The sequence below is a fragment of the Sapajus apella genome, unplaced genomic scaffold, assembly GCF_009761245.1.
Source record: "Sapajus apella isolate SASKATOON/1434 unplaced genomic scaffold, GSC_monkey_1.0 scaffold88, whole genome shotgun sequence".
Taxonomy (NCBI): Eukaryota; Metazoa; Chordata; class Mammalia; order Primates; family Cebidae; genus Sapajus; species Sapajus apella.
Window position 1 is genome coordinate 8,178,885 of NW_022437028.1, and position 24,792 is coordinate 8,203,676.

The 24,792-nt window shown below is 51.9% G+C and overlaps 1 protein-coding gene across 1 annotated transcript in view; it reads right to left on the reverse strand.

Annotated features, from left to right (window-relative positions):
• The window catches only part of ZAN (zonadhesin), a 68,708-nt gene that overhangs the window by 30,039 nt on the left and 13,877 nt on the right, over positions 1–24,792 (reverse strand). The window contains 21 exon segments of the mRNA XM_032254895.1: positions 309–349; positions 494–658; positions 752–999; positions 2,493–2,637; positions 2,865–3,073; positions 4,904–5,080; positions 7,005–7,099; positions 8,648–8,759; positions 9,976–10,156; positions 10,725–10,972; positions 11,287–11,428; positions 12,685–12,887; positions 13,783–13,952; positions 14,062–14,172; positions 15,309–15,452; positions 17,393–17,538; positions 18,087–18,211; positions 19,257–19,376; positions 19,561–19,702; positions 22,828–23,012; positions 24,551–24,792. The exon segment at positions 24,551–24,792 is cut by the window's right edge and continues 8 nt beyond it. Of these exon segments, the coding sequence (XP_032110786.1) occupies positions 309–349; positions 494–658; positions 752–999; positions 2,493–2,637; positions 2,865–3,073; positions 4,904–5,080; positions 7,005–7,099; positions 8,648–8,759; positions 9,976–10,156; positions 10,725–10,972; positions 11,287–11,428; positions 12,685–12,887; positions 13,783–13,952; positions 14,062–14,172; positions 15,309–15,452; positions 17,393–17,538; positions 18,087–18,211; positions 19,257–19,376; positions 19,561–19,702; positions 22,828–23,012; positions 24,551–24,792 (3,351 nt within the window).

The following is a 24,792-nucleotide window of genomic DNA, read 5'->3' on the forward strand; positions in this document are numbered from 1 at the left end:
TTTTTTTTTTTTTTTTTTTTTTTGAGATGGAGTTTTGCTCTTGTCGCACAGGCTGGAGTGCAGTGGCACAATCTTGGCTCACTTGAACGTCCACCTCTGGGGTTCAAGCAATTCTCCTGCCTCAGCCTCCCGAGTAGCTGGGATTGCAAGCGTGCACCACCATGCCTGACTAATTTTTTAGAATTATTATTTTTAGTAGAGACAGCATTTCACCATGTTGGCCAGGCTGGTCTTGAACTCCTGACCTCAGATGATCTACCTGCCTCAGCCTCCCAAAGTGCTGAGATTACAGGCATGAGCCACCGCACCCAGCTGAGAGTGGTTTTTCCTGGGAACATCCTCGTCCATCCTACACAGAAAGGCACACTCCTCTGCTGCCCTGCTCCATCCTGAGGAGCGGCAGGCCGGATGTGAACACTGCCTCCCACCCCTGCCACCCACCGGTCTTCCTGGTGCTGCCTACCCTGTGAACACAGCCAGATGTTTTCCTCACCTTTCCATAGTAGGTAGTGGGAATTTCAATCTCTAAGAGACGATTCCCATCAAACTTGACCTGCACGCCAGTCTTGAAGTTAACAATTGTGTAGATGCTGCTGGACTTGACGCTGACCCCGGGGATCTGGGAGATTGCGGGGAGGGTGACCTGTTTGCTGTTGATCTAAACAGAAGGGCAGTGACAGTGAGTAGGAGGAGGGACTGGAGTCCCCTCCCCAGCACTCCCTCCCAACCCCGGTCACCACACCCTGCTCACCAGCACATGGTGGCCCTTCTTCAGGGTGACCCGGGCATCGTAGATGTCAATGTAGACCTCATGAAGACGAAAAGACTCAGTCCCACCTTCTTCCTTCTCATGCTTTGCACTGATCTTGAAGAAGGGCAAGTCCATGGCTGGGTGGCAGACTTTCACCAGGATGCGAGTGCAGGCGTCGGGGATGGAATGGTTACTGCCATCAAAGCTCACATAGTGGGACTCCCCTGGGAGCTGACACACTCCCATACCTGGGAGGATAGAGAGACAGCCGGGCTATGGCCCTCCCTCTGGCAGATACAGGGTCCCTGGGAACCTAGTCCTGGGTTCCCCTGCCTTCCAGAAAAGTGTCAAGACCCCAGGTCTGGCCATGCCCAGTGGCTCACGCCTGTAATCCCAGCACTTTGGGAGGCCCAGGAGGGCTGGTCTGAGACCAGCCTGACCAACGTGGTGAAACCCCATCTCTACTTTAAAAATGCAGAAAAATTAGGGTGTGGTGAAGTGCACCTGTAATCCCAGCTACTTGGGAGGCTGAGGCAGGAAAATCACTTGAACCAGGGAGATGGAGGTTGCAGTGAGCCGAGATTGTGCCATTGCATCCAGCCTGAGCACCAGAGACTCTGTCTCAAAAAAAAAAAAAAAAAAAAAGACCCTGGGGCCAGGGCTGAGGCATGAGGTTTATGGGTGGAGGGGAGCATGATTCTTCGGAGGAAGGATTATTATTTTCTTTTTTGAGACACTGTCTCTCTCTGTCACCCGGGGTGGAATGCAGTGGCATGATCATAGCTCACTGTAGCCTCAAACTCCTGGGCTCAAGCAATCTTCCTACCTCAGCCTCCAGAGTAGCTGGGACTACAGGAATGAAGTACCCTATTCAACTAATTTTTTAAAAAACTTTTTTTTAAGAGACAGGGTCTTCTTCTGTTACCCAGGCTGGAGTGCAGTGGCAAGATCATAGTGCACTGCAGACTCTAATTCCTGAGCTCAAGAGATCCTCCTACCTCAGCTTCCCAAGGAGCTGAGACTACAGGTGTGATGTCTTTAATTTTTATTTTTAATTTTTTAGTTTTTATTTTTTGTAGAGATGGGGTCTTGCTGTGCTGCCCAGGTTGCTCTTGAACCCTTGGCCTCAAGTGATCCCACCTCAGCTTCCCAAAGCACTGGGATTAAAGGCGTGAGCACCATGCCCAGCCTCCAGGGAAGGATTTATTTATTTATTTAGAGATGGAGTTTTGTCACCCAGGCTGGAGTTCAATGGTGCGATCTCCACTCACTACAACCTCCACCTCCTGGTTTCAAGGATTCTCCTGCCTCAGCCTCTCGAGTAGCTGGGATTACAGGCACCCACCACAGTGCTTGGCTAATTTTTGTATTTTTAGTAGAGATGGGGTTTAGCCATGTTGGCCATGTTGGCTAGGCTGGTCTCAAACTCCCAGTCTCACTTGATCCACCTGGTTTGTCCTTCCAAAGTGCTGAGATTACAAGTGTGAACCACCACGTCCGGCCCCAGAAAGGATTTATAATACCCCATCTAAGTTGGTGGCCGCTACAGGGGAAGGTTGGGTGAGCCCTGAGGCCCCCTTCTCAGCAGTTGGAGGTCACCTTTCCCACCTGAAGCCCTTCATTACAGCAGTTATGAGCCAAAACCTGAATCTGAGTGCCACAGGCAGCAGGGAGTCTGTTGGGGAGTTGGGAGAGCCGGCCTCAGGGCCGTGGGGTACCCCCATCACCGTGGTCCTCTTACCTGAGGCCCGACAACGGAGCAGCCCATCCAGGGCCCAGCATATCTGGTTGGGTTTGCAGGTGCTTTGGATGCAGGTGATGTTGTTGTGGATGGAGCAGGTGCAGAGCCTGGCGCAGGTGTTCTCTGTGTACCAGCGCTCCCCGACCTGTGGGCCACAGGGATTGGCAGAGCCAACAGAAACTTAGAATCGGGAGATGGGCTGATGCCCCGGTCAAAACTCGCTGCAGCATCTGGCCTTCCTCCTTGCCCCCAAGCATTGGCCAGCCCTGCCCCTCCCAGGTTCTGAGCCTTCTTCCTGCTTCTCCTGAGCTTGTCCTGACCCTAAACGTGTGGACCTGGAAAGGGCAGGGCCCCTGCTAGCTGGCCTCTCACCGGGTGGTAGGAGCCCTCTGGGTCGGTGCAGCCACACTGGCCGAGGGGCACGCATGAGGTTCTGCTCAAGATGTGGCCTTTCTGACATTCGCAGCCCTCAGCACAGGGCAGTGCTTTGGGGCAGTCCCTCGGGGTGTTTATGCTGTTGCAGGTGGCTGGGCAAGGGCTGGCACAGGTGCTGTAGCTGCTGCCAGGTGGGCACCTCATAGCTAAGGAAAAAGAGCATTAGGAAGAGTTGGAGGGGCATCTTCAGTTCCCAAACCTTAGGGCATCAAAAGCTCCTAGTAGTGTCCGGGCACGTGGCTCACGCCTGTAATCCCAGCACTTTGGGAGGTCAAGGCAGGCGGATCACCAGAGGTTGGGAGTTTGGGACCAGGCTGGCCAATATGGTAAAAAAACCATCTCTACTAAAAATACAAAACTTAGCTGGATGTGGTGCGCATGCCTGTAGTCCCAGCTACTCAGGTGGCTGAGGCATGAGAATCGCTTGAACCTGGGAGGCAGAAGTTACAGTGAGGCGAGTGAGGTCAGACCACTCCACTCCAGCCTTGGGGACAGCAAGACTCTCAAAAACAAACAAACAAAAAACAGATATAAAATTTACCATTTTAACCATTTTTATTTACTTATTCCTTTTTTTTTTTTTTTTTTTTTTTTTTTGAGATGGAGTCTCACTCTTATTGCCCAGGCTGAAGTACAATGGCGCGATCTTTGCTCAACGCAACCTCCACCTCCCGGGTTCGAGTGATTCTCCTGCTTCAGCCTCCTGAGTAGCTGAGACTACAGGCATGCACCGCCATGCCCGGCTAATTTTGTATTTTTTTAGTAGAGATGGGGTTTCTCCATGCTGGTCAGGCTTGTTTTGAACTCCTGACATTAGGTGATCCACCCACCTTGGCCTCCCTAAGTGCTGAGATGAACAGGTGTGAGCCACCGCGCCCGGCCAACCATTTTTAAATGTACACCTCAACAGCACTGAGTACGTTCACACTGCTGGGCAGCCATCACCGTCATTCATTCACAACTTTGGGTTTTGGTTTGTTGTTCACTCTTGTTTTTTTCACTCTTGTCGCCCAGGCTGGAGTGCACTGATCTGACCTTGCCTCACTGCAACCTCTGCCTCCTGTTCAAGCAATTTCCCTGCCTCAGTCTCCTGATTAACTGGGATTACAGGCACCCGCCACCATGCCCAGCTAATCTTTTGTATTTTTAGTGGAGACGGGGTTTCACCATGTTAGTCAGGATGATCTGCAACTCTTGACCTCCCAAAGTGCTAGGATTATAGGCATGAACCACTGAGCCTGGCCAAATTCCTTAATTTTTTGGTAGAGATGAGGATGTTGCTGTGTTTCTCAAGCTGGTCTTGAACTCCTTGACTCAAGTAATCCTCTTGCCTCAGCCTCCCAAATTTACCACAACTTTGAAGAAAAAAAAGGAGTTCCTGGTTAAGAAAGGAAGGGAACAAGGCCAGCCCAGGTAAAAGCAGAAGGAGACATTAACCAAATAAAGGCAGAACTTTGGGGAAGGTGAGAATGCGATGGAGGGCCCCGGGAGATCCGTAGAAGATGGAGCTGGGCTTGCACAGAGGCTGGAATGGAGGATGGAGGAAGCAAAATGTGTCCACTGAGAGCCAGGCTGTGCAGAGAAGGGCAGAGGCGCAGAATTTAGAGGAAGAAGCCGGGCGCAGTGACTCACGCCTATAATCCCAGCACCTTGGGAGGCCAAGGTGGCAGATCACGAGGTCAGGTGTTTGAGACCAGCCTGGCCAACATTGTGAAACCCTGTGTCCCCTAAAAGTACAAAAATTAGCCAGGTGTGGTGGGGGATGCCTGTAATCCCAGCTACTCGGGAGGCTGAGGTGGAAGAACTGCTTAAACACAGGAGGTGGAGGTTGCAGTGGGCCGAGATTACGCCACTGCACTCTAGCCTGGGCAACAGAGACTCCGTTTCAAAAAGAAAAAGAATTTAGAGGAAAAAAGGGAGGGCAGGGTTCTGGAGGGTTCCTGTGGGCTGTGGGAATAGGTGGCCAGCTCACTCACGGCAGAAGGTTCTGTTCCGCCAGGCAGGGGCCTGGCCAGCCTCGGCACACAGGGACGCATAGGCCTGCAGGGAGTGGCACAGGGCCGTGGTGTCACCCTTGGTCTCACACTGGCCTTGCACGCAACTGGCGAAGATGGACTGAGGGGGCACCACCTGATGACACTGAGAGAAGGGTCCTGCAGGAAAAGAGAAGGCAGGTGAACCAGGAGAGGGGCCCGGAAGGAGCAGGGCTATGTGGCTTCCCTGGGGCTGACTGGACATCCACTTCAATCAAAACCTGGATTTTCCCGCCAGGCACAGTGGCTCACACCTGTAATGCCAGCACTTTGGGAGGCCAAGGTGGGCAGATCACTTGAGGTCAGGAGGTCGAGACTCACCCGACCAACATATCAAAACCCAATCTCTACTAAAAATATAAAAATTAGGGGGGCATGGTGGCGTGTGCCTGTAGTCCAGGCTACTCGGGAGGTTGAGACAGGAGAAGTTCTTGGATCTGGGAGGCAAAGGTGGCAGTGAGCTGAGATTGCACCACTGCACTCCAGCCTGGGCAACAGAGCGAGACTCCATCTCAAAACAAAGAAACAAAAAAACCCTGGATTTTCCAGCCTGGGCAACACAGTGAAACTCTGTCTCTACACAAAATATGAAAATTAGCCAAGCATGGTGGCACACACCTGTAGCCCCCTACTCGGGAGGCCGAGGCAGTAGAATGAGCTATCGTGGTGCCACTGCACTCCAGCCTAGGCGACAGAGTAAGACCCTGTCTGAATAAAAACAAAATAAACAAACAAAACCCAGATTTGTGTGGTGGCTCCCACCTGTAACCTCAGCACTTTAGGAGAGCAAAGTAGGAGAATCACTTGAGCCCAGGAGTTCAAGACCAGCCTGGGCAGCATAGCATGTCCTCATCTGTACAAAATATTAAAAACTTAGTTCACTTCATGCACTTTGAAGAAAAAAAAAAAGAAAAAAAAATTAGGCCAGGCACAGTGGCTCACGCCTGTAATCCCAGCACTTTGGGAGGCCAACGCAGGCAGATCATTTGAGGTCAGGCGTTCAAGACCAGCCTGGCCAACATGGTGAAACCCTGTCTCTACTAAAAATACAAAAATTAGCTGCGCATGGTGGCGCGTGCCTGTGGTCACAGCTACTCGGGAACCTGAGGTGGGAGAATAGCTTGAACCCAAGAGGCAGAGGTGGCAGTGAGCCAAGATCATGCCATTGCACTTCAGCCTGGGTAATGGAGCTAGACTCTTGTCTCAAAAAAATAAAAAAAACATTAGTTGGGCATGGTGGTGCATGCCTGTGTTCCCAGCTACTCCAAAGGCTGAGGCAGGAGGACTACTTGACCCAGGATTTCAAGCCTGCAGTGAGCTGTGATCATACCACTGCATTCAAGCCTGGGCGACAGAGTGAGACCTTGTCTCTAAAAAAGCAGGAAAAAAGAAAAAACAGCCAGGCGTGATGGCTCATGATGCCTGTCATCCCAACTACTTGGGAGGCTGAGGTGGGAGGATCCCTTGAGGTCCATAGTTCCAGACCAGCCTGGGCTACATAGTGAGACCCCTCCATCTCTATTAAAACATTTTAAATCCAAAAAAAAAAGGCAGAGTGTGGTGACTCACACCTGTAATCCCAGCACTTTGGGAGGCCAAGGTGGAAGATCATGAGGTCAGGAGTTCAAGACCAGCCTGGCCAATATGCTGAAACCCCATCTCTACTAAAAATATAAAAATAAGCCGGGCATGGTGGCACACACCTGTAGTCCCAGCTACTCAGGAGTCTGAGGCAGGAGAATGGCTTGAACCCGGGAGGCCGAGATTGCAGTGAGCCGAGATTGCGCCACTGCACTCCAGCCTGGGTGACAGAGCGAGACTCCGTGTAAAAAAAAAAAAAAAAAAATCCCAGATTTATCTACTGCCTGAGACACAAAGACAGACCAGTCAGTCATAGGTCCCAAGAAGGTGACTGCTGGTTGGCCCTGTGTTCCCATTTGCCTTCCTCTCTGTTTCTGGTCTTGTTTCTCCTTCTCTGACCAGATTCCCTCCCTGGCCTCCTGTCCTTCAGGGAGGAAAAAGGGCCAACAGGGACATGTCTTACCCTGAGGGTTTATTAAGATCACACAGTTCTTGCTCCAGGCGTCTGCCATGCCATTCTCCTGGCAGCTAGAGGGCTTGCCACCCACAGGGAAACAGCTGAATGAGGAGAGGAAACAAACTGAGGGCTACAGGCTGGGCGCAGTGGCTCATGCTTGTAATCCCAGCACTTCAGGAGGCCAAGGCAGGAGAATTGCTTGAGACAAGGAGTTCAAGACCAGCCTGGGCAACATAGTGAGATCCCATCTCTACACACAAAAATTTTTTATTGTACTTTTAGTTCTGGGGTACGTGTGCAGAACCTCCAAGTTTGTTACATAGGTATACACGTGCCATGGTGGTTGGCTGCATCTATCACCCCATCATCTACATTAGGTATTTCTCCTAATGCTATCCCCACCCTAGTCCCCCAACCCCCGATCCCAGCTCTACACAAAATTTTTTTTTCAAGGCAGCGCTGAAGGAATCTACACAAAATTTTTAAAAATTAGCCAAACTACAGCTGGGCGTGATGGCTCGTGCCTGTAATCCCAGCACTTTGGGAGGCCAAGTTGGGTGAATCGTGAGGTCACAAGTTTGAGACCAGCCTGACCAACATGGTGAAACCCCTATCTCTACTAAAAATTCAAAAATTAGCTGGGCATGGTAGCACATGCCTATAATTTTGGCTATTCAGGAGAATGAGGCAGGAGAATTGCTTCAACCCAGGAGGCGGAGGTTGTGGTAAGCCAAGATCTCACCACTGCACTCCAGTCTGGGTAACAGAGCAAGACTCTGTCTCAAAGAAAAAAAAATTAGCCAGGTGTGGTGGCATGTGCCTGTAGTCCCAGCTACTTGGAAGGCTGTGGTGGGAGGATGGCTTGAGCCCAGCAGTTGGAGGCTCCAGTGAGCTATGACTGCACCACTGCCCTCCAGCCCGGGCGACGGAGCAAGACTCTGTCTTAAAGAAAAGACTGAGGGCCTGAGGAACTGTCTCCCAAACCAAAACAAAAGTGGACGGGGGCTGGGCACAGTTGCTCTCACCTGTAATCCCAGCATTTTGGGAGGCCAAGGCGGGTGGATCACCTGAGGTCAAGAGTTTGAGACCAGCCTGGCCAATACAGTGAATCCCCATCTCTACTAAAAGTACAAAAATTAGCTGGGCGTGGTGGTGGGCGCCCATAATCCCAGCTACTCAGGAGGCTGAGGCAGGAGAATCACTTGAACCTGGTCAGCTGAGATCATACCGCTGCACTCCAACCTGGGTGACAGAGCAAGACTGCCCCAAACACAACAGAACATAAACAAAAAGGGGACAGGTACAGAGAGGGATGCAGGAGAAGAGGACAAAATGGTGCCCTCAAGTAGGAAGGCCAGGAGACGCAGCAGGAAGGAAAACGGCTAGACCTCAGGATGGACTTCCCAAGTGGGCCCTCCAAAGGGATCATTAAACACAAGAGAAATCAGCAGGTGTGGGTATGGGACGTCAGAACAACTTTCTTACCAACTCATATCTCAGAGAGACTAAACGGGAGAGATTGGCTGGTTTCTGCCAGTAGGGAGGTACAGCACAGAGGAAGAGGGGACACACAGAGGACACTTCCAAGCTGCCCCCAGAGGCCCTTCCCCAGGCCCAGCTCCTGCCTCGCTCCCGCACCCCCAGCTCACCCAGGTTCAGAGGATTCAGGTAACTTCCAGGCCGCCCCCAGCTGCATGGAATCGCCTGCAATCTTTCTATCAGGGAGCAGGTTGTCATCCAAGCTGTTGTTGTTGTAGTTCCCTGGAGGAGGGAATCGTTAAGACAGGCAACAAGGGGCCCTCCAGCAGGCCAGGCCCCAGGGCCACCATCCTAACCAGAAGAGGTATCCTCACTCTTCACTCTACATAGCAAAGTCAACTCTTTCTATTTATTTATTTATTTTTGAGACAGTCTCACTCTGTCACCAAGGCTGGAGTGCATTGGCGTGGTCTCAGCTCACTGCAACCTTTGCCTCCTGGGTTCAAGCGATTCTCCTGTCTCAGCCTCCCAAGTAGCTGGGACTACAGGTGTGTGCCACCACACCCGGCTCATTTTTCTATTTTTGGTAAAGATGGGCTATCACTATGTTGGCCAGGCTGGTCTCGAACTCCTGATCTCATGATCCACCCGCCTCAGCCTCCCAAAGTGCTGGGATTACAGGCCTGAGCCACTGTTCCTGGCCTCTTTTCTTCTTTTTTGAGATAGGAGTCTTGCTCTGTCGCCCAGGCTGGAGCGCAGTGGCGTAATCTCAGCTCACTGCAACTTCTGCCTCCTGGGTTCAAACAATTCTCCTGCCTCAGCCTCCTGAGTAGCTGGGATTATAGGCATGTACCACCACATCTGCTAAATTTTGTATTTTTAGTATATGAGGTTTCTCCATGTCAGCCAGGCTGGTCTCGAACTCCTGACCTCGGGTGATCTACCCTCCTTGGGTTCTCAAAAGGCTGCATTTACAGGCTTGAGCCACCACCCCCCACCCCTTTCTGTCTCTTCATCTCCATCTTCCCTTAACACCTACCTTCATGCCTAATGTTCTCAATCAATTAGTCAGTTAACAAGCACTTAGAAGGCCAGGCACGGTGGCTCATGCCTGTAATCCCAGCACTTTGGGAGACCAAGGCGGGTGGATCACCTGAGGTTGGGAGTTCGAGACCAGCCTGACCAACATCAAGAAATCCCATCTCTACTAAAAGTACAAAAAATTAGCTGGGCATGGTGGCATATACCTATAATCCCAGTTACTCGGGAGGCTGAGGCAGGAGAATCGCTTGAACCCAGGAGGCAGAGGTTGCAGTGAGCTGAGATCATGCCATTGCACTCCAGCCTGGGCAACAAGAGCGAAGGCCCGCCTCAAAAAAAAAGAAAAAAGAAAAAAACAAGCATTTAGAACACCTCAGAGAGATGTGGGGGGATCTGGGACCAGGTCATACTCCTACTCATTGTCCCAGGTTTCCCCGCAGGTGCCCAGGAAGCTCACCACACAGCCCACAGAGCTGGCCGCCATAGGAGGAGGGGACTGTCACTTCAACCAAGTGGCTCCCGTCGTAGCGAACCTGGAGCCCAAAGTTCGTGTAGAGGAGAACAAAGGAGCTGCTGAGCCTTATGGTCACCTGGCCTCGTGCAGGCCACACAGGTAGGGCCACCCGATGGCCATTCAGCTGCAGAGGCAGGGAGGACGTAGAAAGGAGAGTCAAGAAGGAACTCGGGATAAAAACAGGGACAGGGGCTCGCTCCTGCAATCCCAGCACTTTGAGAGGCCGAGGCGGGAGGATCGCTTGAGGCCAGGGTTTCGAGATCAGCCTGGGCAACATGGAGAAACCCTGTCTCTACAAAAATTAAAACAAATTAGCCGTGCATGTTGGTACATGTCTGTAGTTCCAGCTACTTGGGAGGCCGAGTCAGGAGGATCCCTTGAGCCCAAGGGGTCAAGGCTGCAGTGAGCTATGACTGCACCACTGTACTCCAGCCCGGGTGACAGAGGGAGACCCTGTCTCAAAATTAAAAAAAAAGGATGAGGGCAAAAAACTGAGAGCTGGAGGGGCTGGTGCTGGTCAGTATTTCACAGAGGGAGGAGGGGGGTGCAAGGAAAAGGGTCTGGGTCAGCTGCAGGTGCCTCCCGGGTATTCCAAGGAGCCAGAGAGGTGGGCATGTGGACAAGGAGGGGCCCAGGAGAGAAGCAGACAGGCTGGGTGTTCGGGGTCCAGGAGGCAGGAGGAAGACACATACCAAGACCTTGCGGCCTCTGAGCAGTGAGATGCTAAGGTCAAACACCGCCACATGGACGGCTTTGATGTAGGAGACCTCCAAGTTCCCCCCGCGGTTCTCGTTGGTGGCGCTCACAACAAAATAGTTGTCTTGGGACCTGGACCAGCAAGGCCGGGTCAGGACATAGGTGCAGGTGCCCATGAAGTGGTGCAGGGCTCCATCGAAGGTCAGGTAGTGGGGGTCACCTGAAGCTATGCAGGTGGCAGCACCTTTGAGGAGAAGATGGAGTTCACAGTCTCACTGCTCCATGCCCTGGAAGCTCTGACCCAGAGCTGCCATCCTGGTGAGGCCACATTGGCATGGTCCCCATGGCCCACCCACAGACATGGTGTTTCCCTAGGAAGTGTGGTTGGCTTGGCTTGGAGGTGCCGAAGAGAAGCACTGCCATCCCCAACCTCATGCTCTGGGTCCTTAAAAATGCCGCCTGCTCCCAGGCCCTGGTGGAGACTCAGCTGTCTGGGGAAGCTGCTTTGGGCATGACCCGTCACCTTGCCTGGGGTTGCCTGGGTAGCACCCGGCTCACCTTGGGCATGGCAGCCATAGACACCATCCTGTTGGCCACAGAACTCCTGGGACTTACACCTCCAGGGCTGACAGCGAATTCTGTTGTTGCTTTCACAGACGCACAGCTCTTTGCAACCCGGCTTATACCACTGCTCCCCTGCCTGGGGGAAGACAGCAGGAAAGGAAGAGAAAGTGGTTTTTGTTTTTTTCTTTTTGAGATGGAGTCTTGCTCTGTTGACCAGGCTGGAGTGCATTGGCACAATTTTGGCTCACTGCAACTTCTGCCTCCCGGGTTGAAGCAATTCTCCTGCTTCAGTCTCCCAAGTAGCTGGGATTACAGGTACCCACCACCATGCCCAGCTAATTTTTGTGTTTTTAGTAGAGATGGGGTTTCACCATGTTGTCCAGGCTGGTCTTGAGCTCCAGATCTCAGGTGATCCGCCCACCTCGGCCTCCCAAAGTGCTGGGATTACAGGTGTGAGCCACCACACCTGACAAGTGTTTGGCTTTTTTTTTTTTTTCCCAGATCTGACACCAGAGCCCACCAGAGCTGTTCAGATCACTGGCAAATCGTGGGGAGACATCTTCTCTTCCAGAAGCTCCGAGATTCACTGCAAAAGCTCAGCACCGATTCACTGCTTCAGTCACTCCATCATTTCTGTGTCTGTTCATCACTTCAGCTAAAACTGATCTATCTGAGGCCAGGTGTGGTGGCTCACGCCTGTAATCCCAGCATTTTGGGAGGCCAAAACAGGCGGATCACTTGAGGTCAGGAGTTTGAGACCAACCTGGCCAACAAGGAGAAATCCCATCTCTACTAAAAATACAAAAATGAGCCTGGTATGGTGGTGCATGCCTGTAATCCCAGCTACTCAGGGGCTGAGGTAGGAGAATCACCTGAACCTGGGAGGCAGAGGTTGCAGTGAGCCGAGATCGCAACACTGCACTCCAGCCTGGGTGCCAGTTGCACTCAAAAAAAAAAAAAGAAAGAAAGAAAGAAAAAAGAAAAGAAAAAAAAAGAAAGAAAGAGGCTGGGTGCAGTAGCTCACGCCTATAATCCCAGAACTTTAGGATGCCGAGGCGGGTAGATCGTGAGGTCAAGAGATCAAGACCATCCTGGCCAACATGGTGAAACCCCTCCATCTCTACTAAAAATACAAAATTTAGCTGGGTGTGGTGGCATGCGCCTGTAGTCCCAGCTACTCGGGAGGCTGAGGCAGGAGACTCACTTGAACCTGGGAGGCAGAGTTTGCAGTGAGCCAAGACCATGCCACTGTGCTTTAGCCTGGCAACAGAGCAGGACTCCGTTTCAAACAAAAAAGAAAAAGAAAAGAAAAGATAGAGCCTACAGGGGATGTGACAGCAGGGAGCAGGCCCTTTCTGGCTGCAGGGCTGAGAGGTCCACGCAGCCACTCACCTTGAAGTAGCTGCCTACGGGATGGAGGCACCCACACTGGGAGCGAGGTACACACTCGAGGCCGCTGAGGACGAAGCCCGGGTTGCATTCACAGGCCTCCATGCACCGGTCTGAGCAGAACATGCCAGAGAATCCTGAATGGCAGGTGTCAGGGCACGGCTTGGCACAAAGGGAGTATCTGCTGTTGGGCGGGCAGGCCATTGCTAGTGGAGGGAGAAGCTTGAGTGAGAAGATTAACAAGCCACAGGGCTGGGTGGGAAACAGGAAGGACAGGCCCCAGCTCCAGGCTTCTGGCCAATCTCGAGAAGAGAGAGTAACTGCGAAAAGCTTCCCCAAGGAGCCTGGCTGGCAGGAGCAGATGGATCCATCACTCACCACTGGCAGTGCTGCTGTGTAGACATGCCCCAGGTGAGCTGTTGGCCCGCAGGGGACTGGGGCCACCTGTGAGTTCTGATTCAGGGGACAGACCTGCCCTAAACAGTTTTCCCAAAGAGCTGGGCCACACCAGGAGCTGGGAGGCAACCTTGTCGCCTCTCCTGCCTAGGGCCTGGACCATGTGCCCACATGTGATGGCCTGGGCTGCACAGAAACACTTAAAAAAAAAAGAGTCTCACTCTGGCCCAGGCTAGAGTGTAGTGGCGTGATCTCGGCTTACTGCGACCTCCACCTCCTGGGTTCAAGCGATTCTCCTGCTTCAGCCTCCTGAGTAGCTGGGATTACAGGAGCCAACCTCCACACCTAGCTAATTTTTGTTATTTTTATTTATTTCTTCTATTTATTTATTTATTTATTATTTGAGAGGAAGTCTCACTCTGTCACCCAGGCTGGAGTGTAGTGGCGTGATCTCGGCTCACTGTAACCTCCACCTCCTAGGCTCAAGTGATTCTCCTGCCTCAGCCTCCAGAGTAGCTGGGACTACAGGTGTACGCTGCCACGGTGCCCAGCTAATTTTTGTATTTTTAGTTGAGACAGGGTTTTGCCATGTTGGCCAGGCTGGTCTCAAATGCCTGACCTCAAGTGATCCACCTGTCTCAGCCTCCCAAAGTGCTGGGATTACAGGCCTGAGCCACCACGTCTGGCCTCTCCCCTGCAACTCACGGCAGAACTGGAGTTCCCTCCAGGGCTTCACAGCGTAGCCCGCATCCTGGCAGGCAGTGGTCATGGTGGACATGTGTGTGCACAGCAGGTGCTGCAGTCCCTGGAAGTTGCACATATCAAACATGCAGCTGTCGAAGAAGGAGGTAGCCTTCATGTGCAGCAGGCACATCCTGAGAGGAGAAACCAGGTCAGGGGGAATGGCCGGGTGGGGACAGAGCCTTGGAGGACCCCAGGTGCCATGCAGCGCCCCTGTGCGACCCTGCCTGCCCTCCTTCATACTCAAACGGGCCACGGGTGTCAACCAGCCGTCCACAGAACCTTGGCCCTGACATGCTGCTCTGCAGGGATGAATCACAAGACGGGGGATGCACCACCTGGTTCTTCTGACACCTGCAAGAGACCCACCCCAAATGCCCTAAGGACAAAGGCTTGCTTCCAGCTCAGCCCTCACCCAGCAGGCAGCAAGGCTGGCAGGCCGGGAAACCCCTCCCAGAGGACGTTTGAACGCTGCTCCCCGGCCAGGCAGTGGAAGGCGGAGGCAGGGAGAATGGCTTGAGCGCAGGAGTCCCAGCCCAGCAGCAGCTCAGTGAGATCCCGTTTCTACAAAAATAAATACGAAATATGCTGGGTTTGCTGGTGTACATCCATAGTCCCAGCTACTCAGGAGGCTGAGGTGGGAGGATCACTTGAGCTGCAGTGAGTTGTGATTGCACCATTGCACTCCAACCTAGGTGACAGAGCAAGAGCCTGTCTCTAAAAACAAACAAAAAAAAGAATATTGAGCAATTGAAAGAACAACTTGAAGTCTCCAGGGTAGAGAGCAGAAAGGGGCAACACCAATCATTTTTTAAAGGGAGGGCCCAGGCTGAGTGTGGTGGCTCACGCCTGTAATCCCAGCACTTTGGGAGGCCAAGGTGGGCGGATCACCTGAGGTTGGGAGTTCAAGACCAGCCTGACCAACATGGAGAAACCCTGTCTCTACTAAAAATACAAAAGTTGCCGGGCATAGTGGCGTATGCCTGTAATCCCAGCTACTTGGGAGACTGAGGCTGGAGAATCGCTTGAACTTGGGAGGCAGAGGTTGCAGTGAACCAAGATCACACCATTGCACTCCAGCCTGGGCAACAAGAGCAAAACTCCCTTTCAAAAAAAAAGAGGGCCGGGCGTGGTGGCTGAAGCCTGTAATCCCAGCACTTTGGGAGGCCAAGGCGGGTGGATCACGAGGTCAAGAGATCGAGACCATCCTGGTCAACACAGTGAAACCCCATCTCTACTAAAAATACAAAAAATTAGCTGGGCATGGTGGTGCGTGCCTGTAATCCCAGCTACTCAGGAGGCTGAGGCAGGAGAATTGCCTGAACCCAGGAGGCGGAGGTTGCGGTGAGCTGAGATCGCGCCATTGCACTCCAGCCTGGGTAACAAGAGTGAAACTCCGTCCCAAAAAAAAAAAAAAAAAAAAAAGAGAGAGAGTGCCAGGAAGGGGAAGGGACCCTCCGGGGGTCCCGGTGGGAGGGCTCCTTGCTCACTCCTGGTCCTCGTCCTCGTCCATCTCCCAGCTGTTCCCCAGCTCCTCCTTGTCTGCTGTTGGGCTGCCATCTGACTTCAAGTTGTCATTGTCACTGTTGCCATCATAGTTTCCACACAAACCACAGAGTTTACCAGAGTAGATGCTGGCGGAATGGGAGAGAAGCTGGCATTAATGGAAAGAAGGAGCCTTGGTCCTTGAGGGGCAGTGGCAGAGAAGGCAAGGAGCTGGCATCCCAAAGCAAAGGGCATGAGGAGGATGAAGAGGTGCAGACTGGACAAGAGGACCCCATGGCCCTCCCCCTAGCCTCCTTCCCCTCTGTTCATTGTCCAGCCACAGCAAACCCCTTGCTGGCCCTAAAACACTCCTGCTTTATTTATTTATTTATTTATTTATTTATTTTTATTTTATTTTATTTTATTTTTTTGAGATGGAGTCTCTGTTACCCAGGCTAGAGGGCAGTGGCACGATCTCGGCTCACTGTAACCTCCGCCTCCCGGGTTCTAGCAATTCTCCTGCCTCAGACTCCTGAGGAGCTGGGGTTACAGGCACGCACCACCACGCCCAGCTAATTTTTTTTATTTTTAGTATAGACAGGGTTTCACTGTGTTTGCCAGGCTGGTCTTGAACTCCTGACCTCAGATGATCTGCCTGCCTCGGCCTCCCAAAGTGCTAGGATCACAGGTGTTAGCCATCTTGCCCGGCCAAATTTTTAAATTATTTATTTATTTTAGAGATAGGGTCACCCTCTGTGGCTCAGGCTGAAGTGCAGTGATGTGATCAGCTCACTGTAGCCTCCAACTTCTGAGCTCAAATGATCCTCCCCTCAGCCTCCTGAGTAGCTGAGACTACAGGTGCGTACCACCATGACCAGCAAATTTTTTTTAAGAGATAGGATCTCACTACATTGTCCAGGCAGGTCCAGAACTCCTGGGTTCAAGCAATCCTGTTGCCTCAGCCTTCCAACGTGCTGAGATTATAGGTTCAGGCCACTTTGCCTGGCTAATGTTTAAACTTTTTTGTAGAGATAGGGTCCCACTGTGTTGCCCAGACTGGTGTGGAATGCCTGGCCCCAAGGGATTCCCCCACCTGGGCCTCCCAGAGTTCAGGGCTACAGGCAGGAACCCCTACACCCGCTCTCTATAAAGTATTTCTATAAAGTCTTTCTTTTACCAGGTGCAGTGGCTCACACCTGTAATCCCAAGACTTTGGGAGACTGAAGCAGGAGGATAACCTGAGGTCAGGAGTTTGAGATCAGCCTGGCCAACATGGTGAAACCCCATCTCTACTAAAAATACTAAAATTAGGCCACGCATGGTGGTTCATGCCTGTAATCACAGCACTTTGGGAGGCCGAGGCGGGTGGATCACCTGAGGTCAGGAGTTCAAGATCACCCAGGACAACATGGCAAAACCCTGTCTCTACTAAATATACAAAAATTAGCCAGGTGTGGTGGCATGCGCCTGTAATCCCAGCTACCCAGGAGGCTGAGGCAAGAGAATCACTAGAATCCAGGGGGCAGAGGCTGCAGTGAGCTGAGATCGTGCCACTGCACTCCAGCCTGGATGACAGAGCAAGACTCTATCTCAAATAAATAAATAAATAAAAATACAAATACAAAAATTAGCTGGATGTGGTGGCACGTGCCTGTAATCCCACCTACTTGGGAGGCTGAGGCAGGAGAATCACTTGAACCCGGGAGGTGGAGGTTGCAGTGAGCCAAGATCATACCATTGCACTCCAGCCTGGGCAACAGAGTGAGACCCTGTCTCAAAAAAAAAAAAAAAAAAGTCTTTCTTTCCCTTGTTTTGTCCATCTGGGGAGCCACTCTTCCTTCAAGCGCTCACTAGTGCCTCCTTCTAGCACATTCCCGAAGCATGTACATCCATCCTACTACCTATCATGTGCCCCAAAACCATTTTCTCCTTCTCCTGGTCCAAAGGAAGCCCTGCCACTTAAGCAGGGTGCTTCCCACCCATCGAGAGATGCATCAGTGATCAAGTAGTGGTGCCAGGGATGGAAGGGGAGTGGGCGGGGCAGAGGGCAGGAAGAAGTGGCAGCTGCCTGGCCGGGACACCGCCTCACCTGGACACTGTCACATACAGCTGCTGGTCACCATCCCATCTCACCCGCAAACCAAACTCCGTCTGCAGCTCCACAAATCGCCCACTTGCACCCAGGAAGACGCCTTTGGAGGGTATGGCTGGGAGGGTAACTTGCTGACCCCCAACCTGGAAGGCAGGGCAGAGGCAAGAGACAGAGAAACAGATCTGGGGGTCAAGGAGGACCCCAGTAGACTTCCATTTCCATGGCTGGAAGGCAGGACACCACCCACAGCGGCCTAATAATCTCATCCACCAGGAGTGGACTGGAGCTTCCCCACCACTGTTTTGTTGTTTCTGTTTTTGTAAGAGACAGGGTCTTACTATGTTGCCCAGTCTGGAGTGCAATGGTGCAACTGCAGCTCACTGCACCCTCGGCCTCCCAGGCTCCAGCAATCCTCCCACCTCAGCCTCTGGAGTGGAGGGGACCATAGGCAAGCGCCACCACACCAGGCTAATTTTTTCTATTTGTTAAAAGACAGGGTCTTGCTATAGTGCCCAGGCTGGCCTCAAACTCCTGGCCTCACACAATCCTTCCACTTTAGCTTCCTGAAGAGCTGGGATTGCTGGCCACTGTCTTGTTCAATCCCATCCGTGGAAGGGTTCTGGGCCTGGAGGAGCCAGCCAGGACACACAGTCAGACTCTGCAAGCGTGGTGCGGGTGGAATGGGGCTCACCAGCGTGCGTCTGCCCTTGAGCAGGGTGACGGTGGTCTCAGGCAGGGTCACGTAGACTTTGCTCAGGCAGGACACGCCTTCTAGTCCCTGCTCCTTATTCTTGGCTGTCACCCTGAAGAATGGGTCTGGGTGGGGAGAGGAATGAAGAGAGTCCAGTGGCTCATTTCTGAACATCTGCCGTGAGCAGCGCCCTGAGCTCAGCGTCGCAGGAATAGATGAGGGCCAAGACACACCAGCCCCAAAGTCCAGTAAGGGAGGCCAGACCCGCGCAGGAGCAGACCACGACTGCCTCTTCCAGAAGAGCCTGCGGCTGCTGCGTACCTATCTCCATTAAGCGGCTGAACATCTTCCAGGGCGTTCGTGCTCCCTAACTACTGCCTTCTTCTTTTTTTAAAACTTTATGTATGTATGTATGTACATATTTTTTTACACACTATCTCGTTTTTCTACCTGGCTGGAGTGCAATGGTGTGATCATAGCTCACTGCAGCCTCCAACTCTTGTGCTCAAGTGATCCTCCCACCTCAGCCTCCCAAGTAGCTGGGACTATAGGTGTGTTCCACCACACCTGGCTGATTATTTATTTATTTATTTTTGAGATGGAGTTTTGCTCTCGTTGCCCAGGCTGGAATGCAGTGACTCGATCTTGGCTCGCTGCAACCTCTGCCTCCCGGGTTCAAGTAATTCTCCTGCCTCAGCCTCCTGAGTAGCTGGGATTACAGGCACCCATCACCATGGCCGGCTAATTTTTTATACTTTTAGTAGAGACAGGGTTTCACCATGTTGACCAAACTGGTCTTGAACTCCTTATCTCAGGTGATCCACCCACCTCAGCCTCCCAAAGTGCTGGGTTACAGGCTTGAGCCACTGTGCCCGGCCTGATTTTTAATTTTCTTTTTTTCATGGAGATGAGGTCTTGCTATGTTGCCCAGACTGGTCTCAAACTTCTGGGCTCAAGTGATCCTCCTGCCTCAGCCTCCTGAAGTGTAGAGGTACCAGTGTGAGCCACTGTGCCTGGCCTTCAAACCTCACCTTACAGAAGAACATGTTCCTATTTTGCCTCTTCCCCCATCTGCACCCTGCCCCTTCCTGCCACCCACTGTGCCCCCATGCCCAGCAGTGCGGCCCACATACCCTTCCCCCAGGCTGTGGTGGCATTTCCAGGGCCTACCTGTCGAGTTGCCACAGGGCTGGGACAAGATGTAAGTGCACATGCCCATGAAGCCAAAGTGCCTCCCGTCAAAGGTGACATAATGAGGGTCTCCGTAGACCAAGCAGGTGGCAGTGCCTGCTGGGAGAGAAAAGGAGAACAAGAAAAGCTGCTTCTGCGGCCCCTCCAGGGACCCCGAACGGCAGCCCACCCGTTGCCCAGTGGCAGGTCCCTATTCCTCTGCTCAAGTGAGAGACTGGGATCCTGGCGTCACATCCACTCCGACAGGCTGGCAGGCAGGGACAGCATGGGGAGGAGCTCTCACCATAGGGGTGGCATCCGTACTGGCCATTCTTAAGCTGGCACACGGTGTGTGTCCCACACTGAGAGATCTGGCACTCGACCCGACTGTCCAGCCAGCATCGGCAACGTTCTGTGCAGTTGGGGCTGAACCACACTGCCCCAGGCTGGGAGAAAGGAATCTGAGGTCACACAATCACATAGCTCTTAGAGTCCTCCCTTTTCCCTTTTCATTTCCTTTTAAATTTTTTTTTGAGATGGAGTCTCACTCTGTCACCCAGGCTGAAGTGCAGTAGCACGATCTCGGCTCACTGCAACCTCCACCTCCCAGGCTCCAGTGAGTCTCCTGCCTCAGCCTCCTGAGCAGCTGGGAGTACAGGTGCATGGTACCATCCCCAGGTAATTTTTTGTATTTTTTGTAGAGATAGGGTTTCTCCATGTTGTCCAGGCTGGTCTCAAGGTGATCCGCCCGCCTAAGTCTCGGATTACAGGCGTGAGCCACCATGCCTGGCCTTTTCTTACTTTCTTTCTTTCTTTCTTTCTTTTTTTTTTTTTTTTTTTTTGAGACGGAGTCTCACTCTATCGTCCAGGCTGGAGGGCAATGGTGCAATCTCAGCTCACTACAATCTCTGCCTCCCAGATTCAAGTGATTCTCGTGCCTCAGCCTCCCAAGTAGCTGGGATTACAGGCACCCGCCACCACGCCCAGCTAATTTTTTGTATTTTTAATGGAGACGAGGTTTCACCATGTTGGCCAGAATGGTCTCGAACTCCTGACCTCAGGTGATCTGCCCACCTTGGACTCCCAAAGTGCTGGGATTATAGGCGTGAGCCACCATGCCTGGCTGTTCTCCCTTCCCTCTGCCGTGCCCGGGAAAGAGGCTGCTCTCCCATGCAGACCTGACCTTCATGTGATTCCTCTCCCCACCACCTACCTGATATCCCCACCACCACAGCACATTTGCAGGTGCTTTTCTCTCCTCCTACTTTTTTTTTTTTTTTTTTAAGAGACAGGGTCTCCGTTGCCCAGGCTGGAGTGCAGTGGCACAATCATGGCTCGCTACAGCCTTGATCCCTGGGCTAAAACCATCCTCCCACCTCAACTTCCAAGTACCTGGGACTACAGGTGCACTCCACCATGCCTGACTATTTTTTAAAAACGTGTTTTAGAGACGGAGTCTTGCTATGTTGTCTAGGCTATCTGTCGTTGAACTCCTGAGCTCAAGTGATCCTCCCACCTTGGCCTCCCAAAGTGCTGAGATTACAGGTGTGAGCCACTGCACACAGCCTTATGTCTGTGTGTTTTTTTTTTTTGAGACGGAATCTCGATCTGTTATCCAGGCTGGAGTGAAGTGATATAATCTCAGCTTACTGCAAGGTCCGCCTCCCAGTTTCAAGTCATTCTCATGCCTCAGCCTGCCAAGTAGCTGGAATTACAGGTGCCCACCACCATGCCTGACTAATTTTTGTATTTTTAGTAGAGATGGGGTTTTGCCATGTTGGCCAGGTTGGTCTCGAACTCCTGACCTCAGGTGATCTGCCCACCTCGGCTTCCCAAAGTACTGGGATTACAGCCATGAGCCACCTTGCCCAGCCAATGTCTGTCTTTACCCAACATCTTAGCCCTCCCATGAACACTCTCATTCAATAAATACTTGCTGAATGAAGGAGTAAACCAAGACCCCATGTGTCTCTCTGAATCTGAGAGCATTATGAAGGCAAGGAGCATGACCTATTCATGGTGACCCCAATGCCAGGAGAGTAGAACGTATGAAGTAGGTTGGGTGTGGCAGCTCACAACTGTAATCCCAGCACTTTGGGAGGCCGAGGTGGGAGAACGAGTTGAGCCCAGGAGCTCAAGACCAGTCTACCAACATGGCAAAGCCTCGTCTCTACAAAACAAAACAAAAAATCTTTGTAAAAAGTACTAAATAAACATTTGTTGAATGCATAAATGAATCTATCAGAAGTGAATACATGCCTTTCAGAGCAGGGGGAAGAGATTCTTGGTGCCTTTGACAGATCTTTCTGCTCAGGGTGTGACTGAAGCTAATCTCAGTAGCAACACAGGGAGACCCAGGAGACTGGTTAAAGGGGGCTGGGGAAGGAAATAATAGTCCCAAAAGAGACACACAGAAGCTCTGATGTCAGTGAGAACACCTGGAGCTAAGAGGCACTGGACATTAATGAATAGCTTCATGCACTTTTTTTTTTTTTTTTTTTAGACGGGGTCTCACTGGCTGGAATGAGTGGCACAATCCTAGCTCATAGTAGTCTCAAATTCCTGGGCTCAAGCAATCCCTCCACTTCAGCCCCCAAAGTGTTGGGATCACAGGTATGAGTCACCACGCCAGGCTTTTTAATGCACGTTTAATTAGTAGGTTGCATATATTTATCATAAGATGCTAATGATAATAATACTTATTAAGTAATTGTATGTGTCAGGACCTAATTTCATCCTTACAATAATCTGATATGAGGTAGAAAATCTTATTGTGTACACTTTATAAATATGGAAAAAAGATTTAAAGAGGCAAAGGAACGTGCCCAGCCAGGCATGGTGTCTTACGCCTATAATCCCAGCACTTTGGGAGGCTGAGGCAGGAGGATTGCTTGAACTCCAGACTTCTAGACCAGCCCGGGAAACATGGTGAAACCCTGTCTCTACCATAAATACAAAAATTAGCTGGGCGTGGTAGCAGGCACCTGTAGTCCCAGCTACTAGAGAGGCTAAAGTGGGAGCATCACTGGGGTCCAGGAAGTGGAGGCTGCAGTGAGCCGCTCTTGCACCACTGCACTCCAGCCTGAGCGACAGAGTGAGAGTGGCTGGGCACGGTGGCTCACGCCTATAATCCCAGCACTTTGGGAAGCCGAGGCGGATGGATCACCTGAGGTCAGGAGATGGAGACCATTCTGGTAACATGATGAAACCCCGCCTCTACTAAAAATACAAAAAATTAGCCAGGTGTGGTGGGGGGCCCCTGTAATCCCAGCTACTTGGGAGGCTGAGGCAGGAGACTCGCTTGAACCCAGGAGGTGGAGTTTTCAGTGGGCTGAGATCACACCACTGCACTCCAGCCTGAGCGACAGAGCCATACTCCATCTCAAAAACAAACAAACAAACAAAGAAAAGATCGAATGAGTAACTTAGGCACTGTGTAACCACTGCGTCTCAGCTGACCTATTGGGACTATCCGGTGATCCCAGTTCGCTTCACCTGGGGAGCAGATGGAGCTGGAAGCCAGGTGTTGTCATGCATCCCCTCACAGGACCCCGGCATCCCAGGGGCTTACCTCATAGTAGTTGTTGTTGTGGAAGCAATTGCAGGAAGAGGCCTGGATGCAGCGGTTGTCAGTAAACAAAAAGCCTGGGTCGCAGACACAGCCTCCCCGACAGACGGGCCCGCAGCTAGGCCTCGGGCTCTCGCACGAAGCGGGACAAGCACAGGATTCGTAGTGAGCATTTGGGGGGCAGCGCTCTAAGGGGAAAACAGCCTTTGTCACACTTTCACTCTGTGGCTTTCTCGGGGGGCCTCCCTGTCTCTCCTCTACCCCCAAACTCAAGTTCTTCTCTAGGAAACAGGACCATATTTTTCAGCCACAAAATGGCCTGAATTAGCTTAAATATGGCAAGGGAAAAAAAAAAAGGCCTGAAGGCTGGGCATGGTGGCTCACATCTGTAACCCCAGCACTTTGGGAGGCTGAGGCAGGAGGATAGTTTGAGGCCAGGAGTTTGAGACTGACCTGAGCAACACGGTGAGATCCCATCACTACAAAACAAATTTGAAAGTAAAAAAATGTCAGGCCAGGTGCGGTGGCTCATGCCTGTAATCCCAGCGCTTTGGGAAGCCAAGGTGGGTGGATCACTTGAGGCCAGGAGTTCAAAAGCAGCCTGGCCAATAGGGCAAACCCCCATGTCTACTAAAAATACAAAAATTAGCTGGGCATGGTGGCTCAGGCCTGTAGCCCCAGCTACTCAGGAGGCTGAGGCAGGATAGTCGCTTGACCCAGGGAGGCGGAGGTTGCCGTGAGCCGAGATCGTGCCACTGCACTCCAGCGTGGTCGACAGAGCGAGACCGTGTCTCAAAAATATAAGAAATAATTTTTTTAAAGGAATGACATCCTGATGCATGCAACAGTATGAAAGGCCAGGAAAAATTTACACTCTGTGAAAGAAGTCAGACACAAAGGCCCACATATTGTGTGATTCCATTTGTATGAACTCTCCAGAACTGGCAAATCCATGGATATAGGAAAGAAATTTGTGGTTGCCAGGGTCTGGGGGAAGGCGGTGGGGGAGTGGCTGCTAATAGGTACGGGGTTTCTTTTTGGAGAGATGAAAATGTTTGGATTAGAAAGTGATGATGGTTGTACACCTTGGGAATATGCTAAAAACCAGAGAATTGCTTTTATTTTATTTTTATTTTTTGAGACAAGGTCTCACTCTGTTGCCCAGGCTGAAGTACAGCAATGCAATCATGGCTCAATACAGCCTCAATCTCCCAGGCCCAAGTAATCCTCCCACCTCAGCCCTCCGAGTAGCTGAGACTACAGATATGCACCGCCACACCCACAGCTAATTTTTTTTTTTTTTGTACTTTAAAATAGAGAGGGAGGTCTTGCTATGTTGCCCAGGCTGGTCTCAAACTCCTGAGCTCAAGCAACCCTCCTGCCTTGGCCTCCCAAAGTGCTGGGATTCCAGGCGTGAGCCACCGTGCTCAACCTAGAATTGTATACACTTTAAAAGCATGAATTTTATGAAATATGGATTATATCTCAATAACGAACAAGCAGGAGAAAGCCTCATAGTTGGGTCCCAACACCCCACCCACTCCAACCCTGCCATCCCTCTCGCTCTGGGCAGTCCTCCCCATTTCCTCCGAAGTCACTATGGACCGCTTCAGCTCTCCCCTGAGATAGCCAGAAGCATCTAGCTTTCTACCAGAAGCATCCCTTTCCCACTCTGTCCTAATCACTGTCTCCATCAGCCTTGGCCCACGCTCCGTCCACCTCGTACCTGGAGTGGGTCTGGGGGTTGTGGTGGTGCCCAGGATCACACTGGCCGCAGGGGCGCTCGGAGCATGTGAAGACATCGAGGTTGCCAGTCCAATGGCTGTGGGACTGGGAAGGTGTGGCATCGGGGCTGTGAGCTTTTCTGTAGGGACGGTGGTCTCTTCAGTGGGGACGGTGGTCTCTTCAGTGGCGACAGTGGTCTCTTCAGTGGGGATGGTGGGTTTTTCAGTGGGGACGGTGGTCTCT